The 13,115-nt window shown below is 51.4% G+C and overlaps 1 protein-coding gene across 1 annotated transcript in view; it reads right to left on the reverse strand.

Moving 5' to 3' along the window:
* Positions 1-13,115, reverse strand: part of myo10l3 (myosin X, like 3) — a 298,563-nt gene that overhangs the window by 99,918 nt on the left and 185,530 nt on the right. The window contains 1 exon segment of the mRNA XM_052523285.1: positions 98-781. Within this exon segment, the coding sequence (XP_052379245.1) occupies positions 98-781 (684 nt within the window).

Genomic DNA, 13,115 nt, shown 5'->3' on the forward strand with positions numbered 1-13,115 from the left:
AAGGAAGAGAAGAAGAGGAAGATGAGTAGAAGACGAAGAGTGAAGACAGTGCTGTAGACAGACTGGAATGACAGCCGGCACACTGCTACTAGTGTACCTGTTGTTGGCTGTAGCTTTCTCCTCGTCTTCGACTTGCTGTCCGTTGCAAAGCTCCTCCTCCTTTCTCTTCGCTGCTTCCTGCTCCTTTTGTTGTCTCAGTCTCTCCTCCTCCATCCTCCTCACCTCCTCCAGCTCCAACACCCTCCGTCTCTCCTCCTCCTTCCTCCTCACCTCCTCCAGCTCCAACACCCTCCGTCTCTCCTCCTCCTTCCTCCTCACCTCCTCCAGCTCCAACACCCTCCGTCTCTCCTCCTCCTTCCTCCTCACCTCCTCCAGCTCCAACACCCTCCGTCTCTCCTCCTCCTTCCTCCTCACCTCCTCCAGCTCCAACACCCTCAGTCTCTCCTCCTCCTCCTTCCTCCTCCTCAACTCCTCCTCCTCTCGTCTATTCTCTTCCTCCAGCCTCTCCCCCTCTACTTGCCGTCTCTCCTCCTCCCTCCTCCTCAACTCCTCTTCCTCCAGCCTCCTCCTCTCCCCCTCTATTTGCCGTCTCTCCTCCTCCTCTATCCTCTTCTTCTCCTCAGAGAGGTGTCGATAGAGGCCTCGGGCCAGCCGACCTCGATGGTGTTTCTGTAGAATGACAGCTGCGGTGCGGAGACGAAGGAACACACGTCTCCAGAAGTGAGCTCTGTAGTTCTTCTGGATGGTGACGGTGCTGACCAGCACCCTCTTATATCGCTTCCTACAGGAGGGGACAACACAATGCAGAGACAAGGACAGAAGACATACTGTCATTCACTGTCTCCTACAGCTCTTCCTACAGGAGGGGACAACACAATGCAGAGACAAGGACAGAAGACATACTGTCATTCACTGTCTCCTACAGCTCTTCCTACAGGAGGGGACAACACAATGCAGAGACAAGGACAGAAGACATACTGTCATTCACTGTCTCCTACAGCTCTTCCTACAGGAGGGGACAACACAATGCAGAGACAAGGACAGAAGACATACTGTCATTCACTGTCTCCTACAGCTCTTCCTACAGGAGGGGACAACACAATGCAGGGTCAAGGACAGAAGACATACTGTCATTCACTGTCTCCTACAGCTCTGTCTCCTACAGCTCTGTCTCCTACAGCTCTGTCTCCTACAGCTCTTCCTACAGGAGGGGACAACACAATGCAGAGACAAGGACAGAAGACATACTGTCATTCACTGTCTCCTACAGCTCTTCCTACAGGTGGGGACAACACAATGCAGAGACAAGGACAGAAGACATACTGTCATTCACTGTGTCCTACAAGAGAGAGGACAACACACACTGTCCACCTTTCAAAACACTATATCTCCTGGACCACCCACCAGGCCCTGCCTCTCTGCCCAGAACCTCGACCCAGGCCGCCACAGCCCCACAGAGACCTCTCTCCCAACCACGTGGGGCTGGGTGACATTGCCTAATACGTAAAAGGGGAGAGGGGACTTCGTCACGTTCCATGGAGGGCTAATTTACACCCCTGGCCAGGGGAGCTGACGGTGGTGGGGGGTGGGAGGGGGTCTGTCTAGAAGCCTGAACAAGCTCTCTGATTTATGCTGTGTCTCTGACAGGGCAGAATGTCTCTCTGATTTATGCTGTGTCTCTGACAGGGCAGAATGTCTCTCTGATTTATGCTGTGTCTCTCACAGGGCAGAATGTCTCTCTGATTTATGCTGTGTCTCTGACAGGGCAGAATGTCTCTCTGATTTATGCTGTGTCTCTGACAGGGCAGAGTGTCTCTGACAGGGCAGACTGTCTCTCTGATTTATGCTGTGTCTCTGACAGGGCAGAATGTCTCTCACAGGGCAGAATGTCTCTCTGATTTATGCTGTGTCTCTGACAGGGCAGAATGTCTCTCACAGGGCAGAATGTCTCTCTGATTTATGCTGTGTCTCTGACAGGGCAGAATGTCTCTCACAGGGCAGAATGTCTCTCTGATTTATGCTGTGTCTCTGACAGGGCAGAATGTCTCTGACAGGGCAGAATGTCTCTGATTTATGCTGTGTCTCTGACAGGGCAGAATGTCTCTCTGATTTATGCTGTGTCTCTGACAGGGCAGAATGTCTCTGATTTATGCTTTGTCTCTGACAGGGCAGAATGTCTCTCTGATTTATGCTGTGTCTCTCACAGGGCAGAATGTCTCTCTGATTTATTCTGTGTCTCTGACAGGGCAGAATGTCTCTCTGACTTATGCTGTGTCTCTGACAGGGCAGAATGTCTCTCTGACTTATGCTGTGTCTCTGACAGGGCAGAATGTCTCTCTGATTTATGCTGTGTCTCTGACAGGGCAGAATGTCTCTGATTTATGCTGTGTCTCTCACAGGGCAGAATGTCTCTCTGATTTATGCTGTGTCTCTGACAGGGCAGAATGTCTCTGATTTATGCTGTGTCTCTGACAGGGCAGAATGTCTCTCTGATTTATGCTGTGTCTCTGACAGGGCAGACTGTCTCTGATTTATGCTGTGTCTCTCACAGGGCAGAATGTCTCTCTGATTTATGCTGTGTCTCTGACAGGGCAGAATGTCTCTGATTTATGCTGTGTCTCTGACAGGGCAGAATGTCTCTGATTTATGCTGTGTCTCTGACAGGGCAGAATGTCTCTCTGATTTATGCTGTGTCTCTGACAGGGCAGAATGTCTCTGATTTATGCTGTGTCTCTGACAGGGCAGAATGTCTCTCTGATTTATGCTGTGTCTCTGACAGGGCAGAATGTCTCTCTGATTTATGCTGTGTCTCTGACAGGGCAGAATGTCTCTCTGATTTATGCTGTGTCTCTGACAGGGCAGAATGTCTCTCTGATTTATGCTGTGTCTCTGACAGGGCAGAATGTCTCTCTGATTTATGCTGTGTCTCTGACAGGGCAGAATGTCTCTCACAGGGCAGAATGTCTCTCTGATTTATGCTGTGTCTCTGACAGGGCAGAATGTCTCTCACAGGGCAGAATGTCTCTCTGATTTATGCTGTGTCTCTGACAGGGCAGAATGTCTCTCTGATTTATGCTGTGTCTCTGACAGGGCAGAATGTCTCTCTGATTTATGCTGTGTCTCTGACAGGGCAGAATGTCTCTCTGATTTATGCTGTGTCTCTGACAGGGCAGAATGTCTCTCTGATTTATGCTGTGTCTCTGACAGGGCAGAATGTCTCTGACAGGGCAGAATGTCTCTGATTTATGCTGTGTCTCTGACAGGGCAGAATGTCTCTGATTTATGCTGTGTCTCTGACAGGGCAGAATGTCTCTGACAGGGCAGAATGTCTCTGATTTATGCTGTGTCTCTGACAGGGCAGAATGTCTCTCTGATTTATGCTGTGTCTCTGACAGGGCAGAATGTCTCTCTGATTTATGCTGTGTCTCTCACAGGGCAGAATGTCTCTCTGATTTATGCTGTGTCTCTGACAGGGCAGAATGTCTCTCTGATTTATGCTGTGTCTCTGACAGGGCAGAATGTCTCTCTGATTTATGCTGTGTCTCTGACAGGGCAGAATGTCTCTCTGATTTATGCTGTGTCTCTGACAGGGCAGAATGTCTCTCTGATTTATTCTGTGTCTCTGACAGGGCAGAATGTCTCTCTGATTTATTCTGTGTCTCTGACAGGGCAGAATGTCTCTGATTTATGCTGTGTCTCTGACAGGGCAGAATGTCTCTCTGATTTATGCTGTGTCTCTCACAGGGCAGAATGTCTCTCACAGGGCAGAATGTCTCTCTGATTTATGCTGTGTCTCTCACAGGGCAGAATGTCTCTGATTTATGCTGTGTCTCTCACAGGGCAGAATGTCTCTCACAGGGCAGAATGTCTCTCTGATTTATGCTGTGTCTCGGTCTCTCACAGGGCAGAATGTCTCTCTGATTTATGCTGTGTCTCTGACAGGGCAGAATGTCTCTGATTTGTGCTGTGTCTCTCACAGGGCAGAATGTCTCTCTGATTCATGCTGTGTCTCTGACAGGGCAGAATGTCTCTCTGATTTATGCTGTGTCTCTGACAGGGCAGAATGTCTCTGATTTATGCTGTGTCTCTCACAGGGCAGAATGTCTCTGATTTATGCTGTGTCTCTCACAGGGCAGAATGTCTCTCTGATTTATGCTGTGTCTCTGACAGGGCAGAATGTCTCTGATTTATGCTGTGTCTCTCACAGGGCAGAATGTCTCTGATTTATGCTGTGTCTCTCACAGGGCAGAATGTCTCTGATTTATGCTGTGTCTCTCACAGGGCAGAATGTCTCTCTGATTTATGCTGTGTCTGTGACAGGGCAGAATGTCTCTGATTTATGCTGTGTCTCTCACAGGGCAGAATGTCTCTCACAGGGCAGAATGTCTCTCTGATTTATGCTGTGTCTCTGACAGAGCAGAATGTCTCTCACAGGGCAGAATGTCTCTCTGATTTATGCTGTGTCTCTCACAGGGCAGAATGTCTCTCTGATTTATGCTGTGTCTCTCACAGGGCAGAATGTCTCTGATTTATGCTGTGTCTCTCACAGGGCAGAATGTCTCTCACAGGGCAGAATGTCTCTCTGATTTATGCTGTGTCTCGGTCTCTCACAGGGCAGAATGTCTCTCTGATTTATGCTGTGTCTCTGACAGGGCAGAATGTCTCTGATTTGTGCTGTGTCTCTCACAGGGCAGAATGTCTCTCTGATTTATGCTGTGTCTCTGACAGGGCAGAATGTCTCTCTGATTTATGCTGTGTCTCTGACAGGGCAGAATGTCTCTCTGATTTATGCTGTGTCTCTCACAGGGCAGAATGTCTCTCTGATTTATGCTGTGTCTCTGACAGGGCAGAATGTCTCTCTGATTTATTCTGTGTCTCTGACAGGGCAGAATGTCTCTCTGATTTATGCTGTGTCTCTGACAGGGCAGAATGTCTCTCTGATTTATGCTGTGTCTCTGACAGGGCAGAATGTCTCTCTGATTTATGCTGTGTCTCTCACAGGGCAGAATGTCTCTCTGATTTATGCTGTGTCTCTGACAGGGCAGAATGTCTCTCTGATTTATGCTGTGTCTCTCACAGGGCAGAATGTCTCTCTGATTTATGCTGTGTCTCTGACAGGGCAGACTGTCTCTCTGATTTATGCTGTGTCTCTGACAGGGCAGACTGTCTCTCTGATTTATGCTGTGTCTCTCACAGGGCAGAATGTCTCTCTGATTTATGCTGTGTCTCTGACAGGGCAGAATGTCTCTGACAGGGCAGAATGTCTCTCTGATTTATGCTGTGTCTCTCACAGGGCAGAATGTCTCTGATTTATGCTGTGTCTCTCACAGGGCAGAATGTCTCTCACAGGGCAGAATGTCTCTCTGATTTATGCTGTGTCTCGGTCTCTCACAGGGCAGAATGTCTCTCTGATTTATGCTGTGTCTCTGACAGGGCAGAATGTCTCTGATTTGTGCTGTGTCTCTCACAGGGCAGAATGTCTCTCTGATTCATGCTGTGTCTCTGACAGGGCAGAATGTCTCTCTGATTTATGCTGTGTCTCTGACAGGGCAGAATGTCTCTGATTTATGCTGTGTCTCTCACAGGGCAGAATGTCTCTGATTTATGCTGTGTCTCTCACAGGGCAGAATGTCTCTCTGATTTATGCTGTGTCTCTGACAGGGCAGAATGTCTCTGATTTATGCTGTGTCTCTCACAGGGCAGAATGTCTCTGATTTATGCTGTGTCTCTCACAGGGCAGAATGTCTCTGATTTATGCTGTGTCTCTCACAGGGCAGAATGTCTCTCTGATTTATGCTGTGTCTGTGACAGGGCAGAATGTCTCTGATTTATGCTGTGTCTCTCACAGGGCAGAATGTCTCTCACAGGGCAGAATGTCTCTCTGATTTATGCTGTGTCTCTGACAGAGCAGAATGTCTCTCACAGGGCAGAATGTCTCTCTGATTTATGCTGTGTCTCTCACAGGGCAGAATGTCTCTCTGATTTATGCTGTGTCTCTCACAGGGCAGAATGTCTCTGATTTATGCTGTGTCTCTCACAGGGCAGAATGTCTCTCACAGGGCAGAATGTCTCTCTGATTTATGCTGTGTCTCGGTCTCTCACAGGGCAGAATGTCTCTCTGATTTATGCTGTGTCTCTGACAGGGCAGAATGTCTCTGATTTGTGCTGTGTCTCTCACAGGGCAGAATGTCTCTCTGATTTATGCTGTGTCTCTGACAGGGCAGAATGTCTCTCTGATTTATGCTGTGTCTCTGACAGGGCAGAATGTCTCTCTGATTTATGCTGTGTCTCTCACAGGGCAGAATGTCTCTCTGATTTATGCTGTGTCTCTCACAAGGCAGAATGTCTCTCTGATTTATTCTGTGTCTCTGACAGGGCAGAATGTCTCTCTGATTTATGCTGTGTCTCTGACAGGGCAGAATGTCTCTCTGATTTATGCTGTGTCTCTGACAGGGCAGAATGTCTCTCTGATTTATGCTGTGTCTCTCACAGGGCAGAATGTCTCTCTGATTTATGCTGTGTCTCTCACAGGGCAGAATGTCTCTCTGATTTATTCTGTGTCTCTCACAGGGCAGAATGTCTCTCTGATTTATTCTGTGTCTCTGACAGGGCAGAATGTCTCTCTGATTTATGCTGTGTCTCTGACAGGGCAGAATGTCTCTCTGATTTATGCTGTGTCTCTGACAGGGCAGAATGTCTCTGATTTATGCTGTGTCTCTGACAGGGCAGAATGTCTCTCTGATTTATGCTGTGTCTCTGACAGGGCAGAATGTCTCTCTGATTTATTCTGTGTCTCTGACAGGGCAGAATGTCTCTCTGATTTATTCTGTGTCTCTGACAGGGCAGAATGTCTCTGATTTATGCTGTGTCTCTCACAGGGCAGAATGTCTCTCTGATTTATGCTGTGTCTCTGACAGGGCAGAATGTCTCTCTGATTCATGCTGTGTCTCTGACAGGGCAGAATGTCTGATTTATGCTGTGTCTCTCACAGGGCAGAATGTCTCTCTGATTTATGCTGTGTCTCTGACAGGGCAGAATGTCTCTCTGATTCATGCTGTGTCTCTGACAGGGCAGAATGTCTCTCTGATTTATGCTGTGTCTCTGACAGGGCAGAATGTCTCTGATTTATGCTGTGTCTCTCACAGGGCAGAATGTCTCTGATTTATGCTGTGTCTCTCACAGGGCAGAATGTCTCTCTGATTTATGCTGTGTCTCTGACAGGGCAGAATGTCTCTGATTTATGCTGTGTCTCTCACAGGGCAGAATGTCTCTCACAGGGCAGAATGTCTCTCTGATTTATGCTGTGTCTCTGACAGAGCAGAATGTCTCTCACAGGGCAGAATGTCTCTCTGATTTATGCTGTGTCTCTCACAGGGCAGAATGTCTCTCACAGGGCAGAATGTCTCTGATTTATGCTGTGTCTTTCACAGGGCAGAATGTCTCTCACAGGGCAGAATGTCTCTCTGATTTATGCTGTGTCTCGGTCTCTCACAGGGCAGAATGTCTCTCTGATTTATGCTGTGTCTCTGACAGGGCAGAATGTCTCTGATTTATGCTGTGTCTCTGACAGGGCAGAATGTCTCTCTGATTTATGCTGTGTCTCTGACAGGGCAGAATGTCTCTCTGATTTATGCTGTGTCTCTGACAGGGCAGACTGTGTCTCTGATTTATGCTGTGTCTCTGACAGGGCAGAATGTCTCTCTGATTTATGCTGTGTCTCTGACAGGGCAGAATGTCTCTCTGATTTATGCTGTGTCTCTCACAGGGCAGAATGTCTCTCTGATTTATGCTGTGTCTCTCACAGGGCAGAATGTCTCTCACAGGGCAGAATGTCTCTCTGATTTATGCTGTGTCTCGGTCTCTCACAGGGCAGAATGTCTCTCTGATTTATGCTGTGTCTCTGACAGGGCAGAATGTCTCTGATTTGTGCTGTGTCTCTCACAGGGCAGAATGTCTCTCTGATTTATGCTGTGTCTCTGACAGGGCAGAATGTCTCTCTGATTTATGCTGTGTCTCTGACAGGGCAGAATGTCTCTCTGATTTATGCTGTGTCTCTCACAGGGCAGAATGTCTCTCTGATTTATGCTGTGTCTCGGTCTCTCACAGGGCAGAATGTCTCTCTGATTTATGCTGTGTCTCTGACAGGGCAGAATGTCTCTGATTTGTGCTGTGTCTCTCACAGGGCAGAATGTCTCTCTGATTTATGCTGTGCCATTTATGCCATTTTGGGTTGATTAAACATGTCACATACAGATCATTCAGACGTACTGGTATGACTCAACCCCTGCAGAGAAAGTTAAATCCTACTAAAAAGACAGGGATGACAGCTGGGTTACCAGGTGACAGTTATTAATGATTATAACATGGTCAGCCCCCACACAGAATAAATATGAATAAAACAAATCATACAAACACACAGTGACACATCCTCCAGTACATAAACTACTACCCCCAGCCCCTCCAGTACATAAACTACTAGCCCCCCCCAGCCACTCCCCCAGCCCCTCCAGTACATAAACTACTAGCCCCCCAGCCACTCCCCCAGCCCCTCCAGTACATAAACTACCACCCCCAGCCCCTCCAGAACATAAACTACCACCCCCAGCCACTCCCCCAGCCCCTCCAGTACATAAACTACTACCCCAGCCCCTCCAGTACATAAACTACTACCCCCAGCCACTCCCCCAGCCCCTCCAGTACATAAACTACTACCCCCAGCCACTCCCCCAGCCCCTCCAGTACATAAACTACCACCCCCAGCCCCTCCAGTACATAAACTACCACCCCCAGCCACTCCCCCAGCCCCTCCAGTACATAAACTACTACCCCCAGCAACTCCCCCAGCCCCTCCAGTACATAAACTACTACCCCCAGCCACTCCCCCAGCCCCTCCAGTACATAAACTACTACCCCCAGCCACTCCCCCAGCCCCTCCAGTACATAAACTACTACCCCCAGCCACTCCCCCAGCCCTCCAGTACATAAACTACTACCCCCCAGCCACTCCCCCAGCCCCTCCAGTACATAAACTACCACCCCCAGCCCTCCAGTACATAAACGACTACCCCCAGCCCCTCCAGTATATAAACTACCACCCCCAGCCCCTCCAGTACATAAACTACCACCCCCCAGCCACTCCCCCAGCCCCTCCAGTACATAAACTACCACCCCCAGCCCCTCCCCCAGCCCCTCCAGTACATAAACTACCACCCCCAGCCCCTCCCCCAGCCCCTCCAGTACATAAACTACCACCCCCAGCCCTCCAGTACATAAACTACCACCCCCAAGCCCCTCCCCCAGCCCCTCCAGTACATAAACGACCACCCCCAGCCCCCCCTCCCCCAGCCCCTCCAGTACATAAACTACCACCCCCAGCCACTCCCCCAGCCCCTCCAGTACATAAACTACCACCCCCAGCCCCTCCCCCAGCCCCTCCAGTACATAAACTACCACCCCCAGCCACTCCCCCAGCCCCTCCAGTACATAAACTACCACCCCCAGCCACTCCCCCAGCCCCTCCAGTACATAAACTACCACCCCCCAGCCACTCCCCACAGCCCCTCCAGTACATAAACTACTACCCCTCCAGAACATAAACTACCACCCCTCCAGAACATAAACTACCACCCCTCCAGAACATAAACTACCACCCCCAGCCACTCCCCACAACCCCTCCAGTACATAAACTACTACCCCCAGTCACTCCCCCAGCCCCTCCAGTACATAAACTACTACCCCCAGCCCCTCCAGTACATAAACTACCACCCCCAGCCCCTCCAGAACATAAACTACCACCCCCCCAGCCCCTCCAGAACATAAACTACCACCCCTCCAGAACATAAACTACTACCCCCCAGCCCCTCCAGAACATAAACTACTACCCCCAGCCACTCTCCCCCAGCCCCTCCAGTACATAAACTACCACCCCCAGCCCTCCAGAACATAAACTACCACCCCCAGCCCTCCAGAACATAAACTACCACCCCCAGCCCCTCCAGTACATAAACTACCACCCACCAGCCCCTCCAGTCACATAAACTACCACCCCCAGCCCCTCCAGAACATAAACTACCACCCCCAGCCCCTCCAGAACATAAACTACCACCCCCAGCCCCTCCAGAACATAAACTACCACCCCCAGCCCCTCCAGTACATAAACTACCACCCCCAGCCCCTCCAGTACATAAACTACCACCCCCAGCCCCTCCAGAACATAAACTACCACCCCCAGCCCTCCAGAACATAAACTACCACCCCCAGCCGCTCCAGAACATAAACTACCACCCCCAGCCCCTCCAGTACATAAACTACCACCCCCAGTCACTCCCCCAGCCCCTCCAGAACATAAACTACCACCCCCAGCCCCTCCAGAACATAAACTACCACCCCCAGCCCCTCCAAAACATAAACTACCACCCCCAGCCCCTCCAAAACATAAACTACCACCCCCAGCCCCTCCAGAACATAAACTACCAGCCCCCCAGTCACTCCCCCAGCCCTCCAGTACATAAACTACCACCCCCAGCCCCTCCAGAACATAAACTACCACCCCCAGCCCCTCCAGAACATAAACTACCACCCCCAGCCCCTCCAGAACATAAACTACCACCCCCCAGCCCCTCCAGTACATAAACTACCACCCCCAGTCACTCCCCCAGCCCCTCCAGTACATAAACTACCACCCCCCAGTCACTCCCCCAGCCCCTCCAGAACATAAACTACCACCCCCCAGCCCCTCCAGAACATAAACTACCACCCCCAGCCCCTCCAAAACAAACTACCACCCCCAGTCACTCCCCCAGCCCCTCCAGTACATAAACTCCCACCCCCCAGTCCCCTCCAGAACATAAACTACCTCCCCCAGCCCCTCCAGAACATAAACTACCACCCCCAGCCCCTCCAGTACATAAACTACCACCCCCCAGTCCCTCCCCCAGCCCTCCAGTACATAAACTACCCCCCCCCAGCCCCTCCAGAACATAAACTACCACCCCCCAGCCCCTCCAGAACATAAACTACCACCCCCCAGCCCCTCCAGAACATAAACTACCACCCCCAGCCCTCCAGAACATAAACTACCACCCCCAGTCACTCCCCCAGCCCTCCAGTACATAAATTACCACCCCCCAGCCCCTCCAGAACATAAACTACCACGGCCCAGCCCTCCAGAACATAAACTACCACCCCCAGCCCCTCCAGAACATAAACTACCACCCCCAGTCCCCTCCAAAACATAAACTACCACCCCCAGTCCCCTCCAGAACATAAACTACCACCCCCCAGCCCCTCCAGAACATAAACTACCACCCCCAGCCCGTCCAGTACATAAGCTACTACCCACCCAGCCCCTCCAGTACATAAACTACCACCCCCCAGCCCCTCCAGTACATAAACTACCACCCCTCCCAGCCCCTCCAGTACATAAACTACCACCCCCAGCCCCTCCAGTACATAAACTACCACCCCCAGTCACTCCCCCAGCCCCTCCAGTACATAAACTACCCCCCCCCAGCCCTCCAGTACATAAACTACTACCCCCAGTCACTCCCCCAGCCCCTCCAGTACATAAACTACCACCCCCAGCCCCTCCAGTACATAAACTACCACCCCCAGCCCCTCCAGAACATAAACTACCACCCCCAGCCCCTCCAGTACATAAACTACCACCCCAGCCCCCAGTAAATAAACTACCACCCCCAGCCCCTCCAGAACATCAACTACCACCCCCAGCCCCTCCAGTACATAAACTACCACCCCCAGTCACTCCCCCAGCCCCTCCAGTACATAAACTACCACCCCCAGCCCCTCCAGTACATAAACTACCAGCCCCCCAGTCACTCCCCCAGCCCCTCCAGAACATAAACTACCACCCCCAGCCCCTCCAGAACATAAACTACCACCCCCAGCCCCTCCAGTACATAAACTACCACCCCCAGCCCTCCAGAACATAAACTACCACCCCCAGCCCCTCCAGAACATAAACTACCACCCCCAGCCCCTCCCAGAACATAAACTACCACCCCCAGCCCCTCCAGAACATAAACTACCACCCCCAGCCCCTCCAGTACATAAACTACCAGCCCCCCCAGTCACTCCCCCAGCCCTCCAGTACATAAACTACCACCCCCAGTCACTCCCCCCAGCCCCTCCAGAACATAAACTACCACCCCCAGCCCCTCCAGAACATAAACTACCACCCCTCCAAAACATAAACTACCACCCCCAGTCACTCCCCCCAGCCCTCCAGTACATAAACTACCACCCCCCAGCCCCTCCAGAACATAAACTACCAGTCCCCAGCCACTCCAGAACATAAACTACCACCCTCCAGAACATAAACTACCACCCCCAGTCACTCCCCCAGCCCCTCCAGTACATAAACTACCACCCCCAGCCCCTCCAGAACATAAACTACCCCCCCAGCCCTCCAGAACATAAACTACCACCCCCCAGCCCCCTCCAGAACATAAACTACCACCCCCAGTCACTCCCCAGCCCCTCCAGTACATAAACTACCACCCCCAGCCCCTCCAGAACATAAACTACCACCGCCCAGCCCCTCCAGAACATAAACTACCACCCCCAGCCCCTCCAGAACATAAACTACCACCCCCCAGCCCTCCAGAACATAAACTACCACCCCCAGCCCCTCCAGTACATAAACTACCACCCCCAGTACATAAACTACCACCCCCAGGCTCTCCAGAACATAAACTACCACCCCCAGCCCCTCCAGTACATAAACTACCACCCCCAGCCCCTCCAGTACATAAACTACCACCCCCCAGTCACTCCCCCAGCCCCTCCAGTACATAAACTACCACCCCCCAGCCCCTCCAGTACATAAACTACCACCCCCAGTCACTCCCCCAAGCCCCTCCAGAACATAAACTACCACCCCCAGCCCCTCCAGAACATAAACTACCACCCCCAGGCCCTCCAGTACATAAACTACCACCCCAGTCACTCCCCCAGCCCCTCCAGAACATAAACTCCCCCCCCCCAGCCCCTCCAGAACATAAACTACCTCCCCCAGCCCCTCCAGTACATAAGCTACTACCCACCCAGCCCCTCCAGTACATAAACTACCACCCCCAGCCCCTCCAGTACATAAA

The sequence above is a fragment of the Oncorhynchus keta genome, chromosome 7 (genome assembly GCF_023373465.1).
Source record: "Oncorhynchus keta strain PuntledgeMale-10-30-2019 chromosome 7, Oket_V2, whole genome shotgun sequence".
NCBI lineage: Eukaryota > Metazoa > Chordata > Actinopteri > Salmoniformes > Salmonidae > Oncorhynchus > Oncorhynchus keta.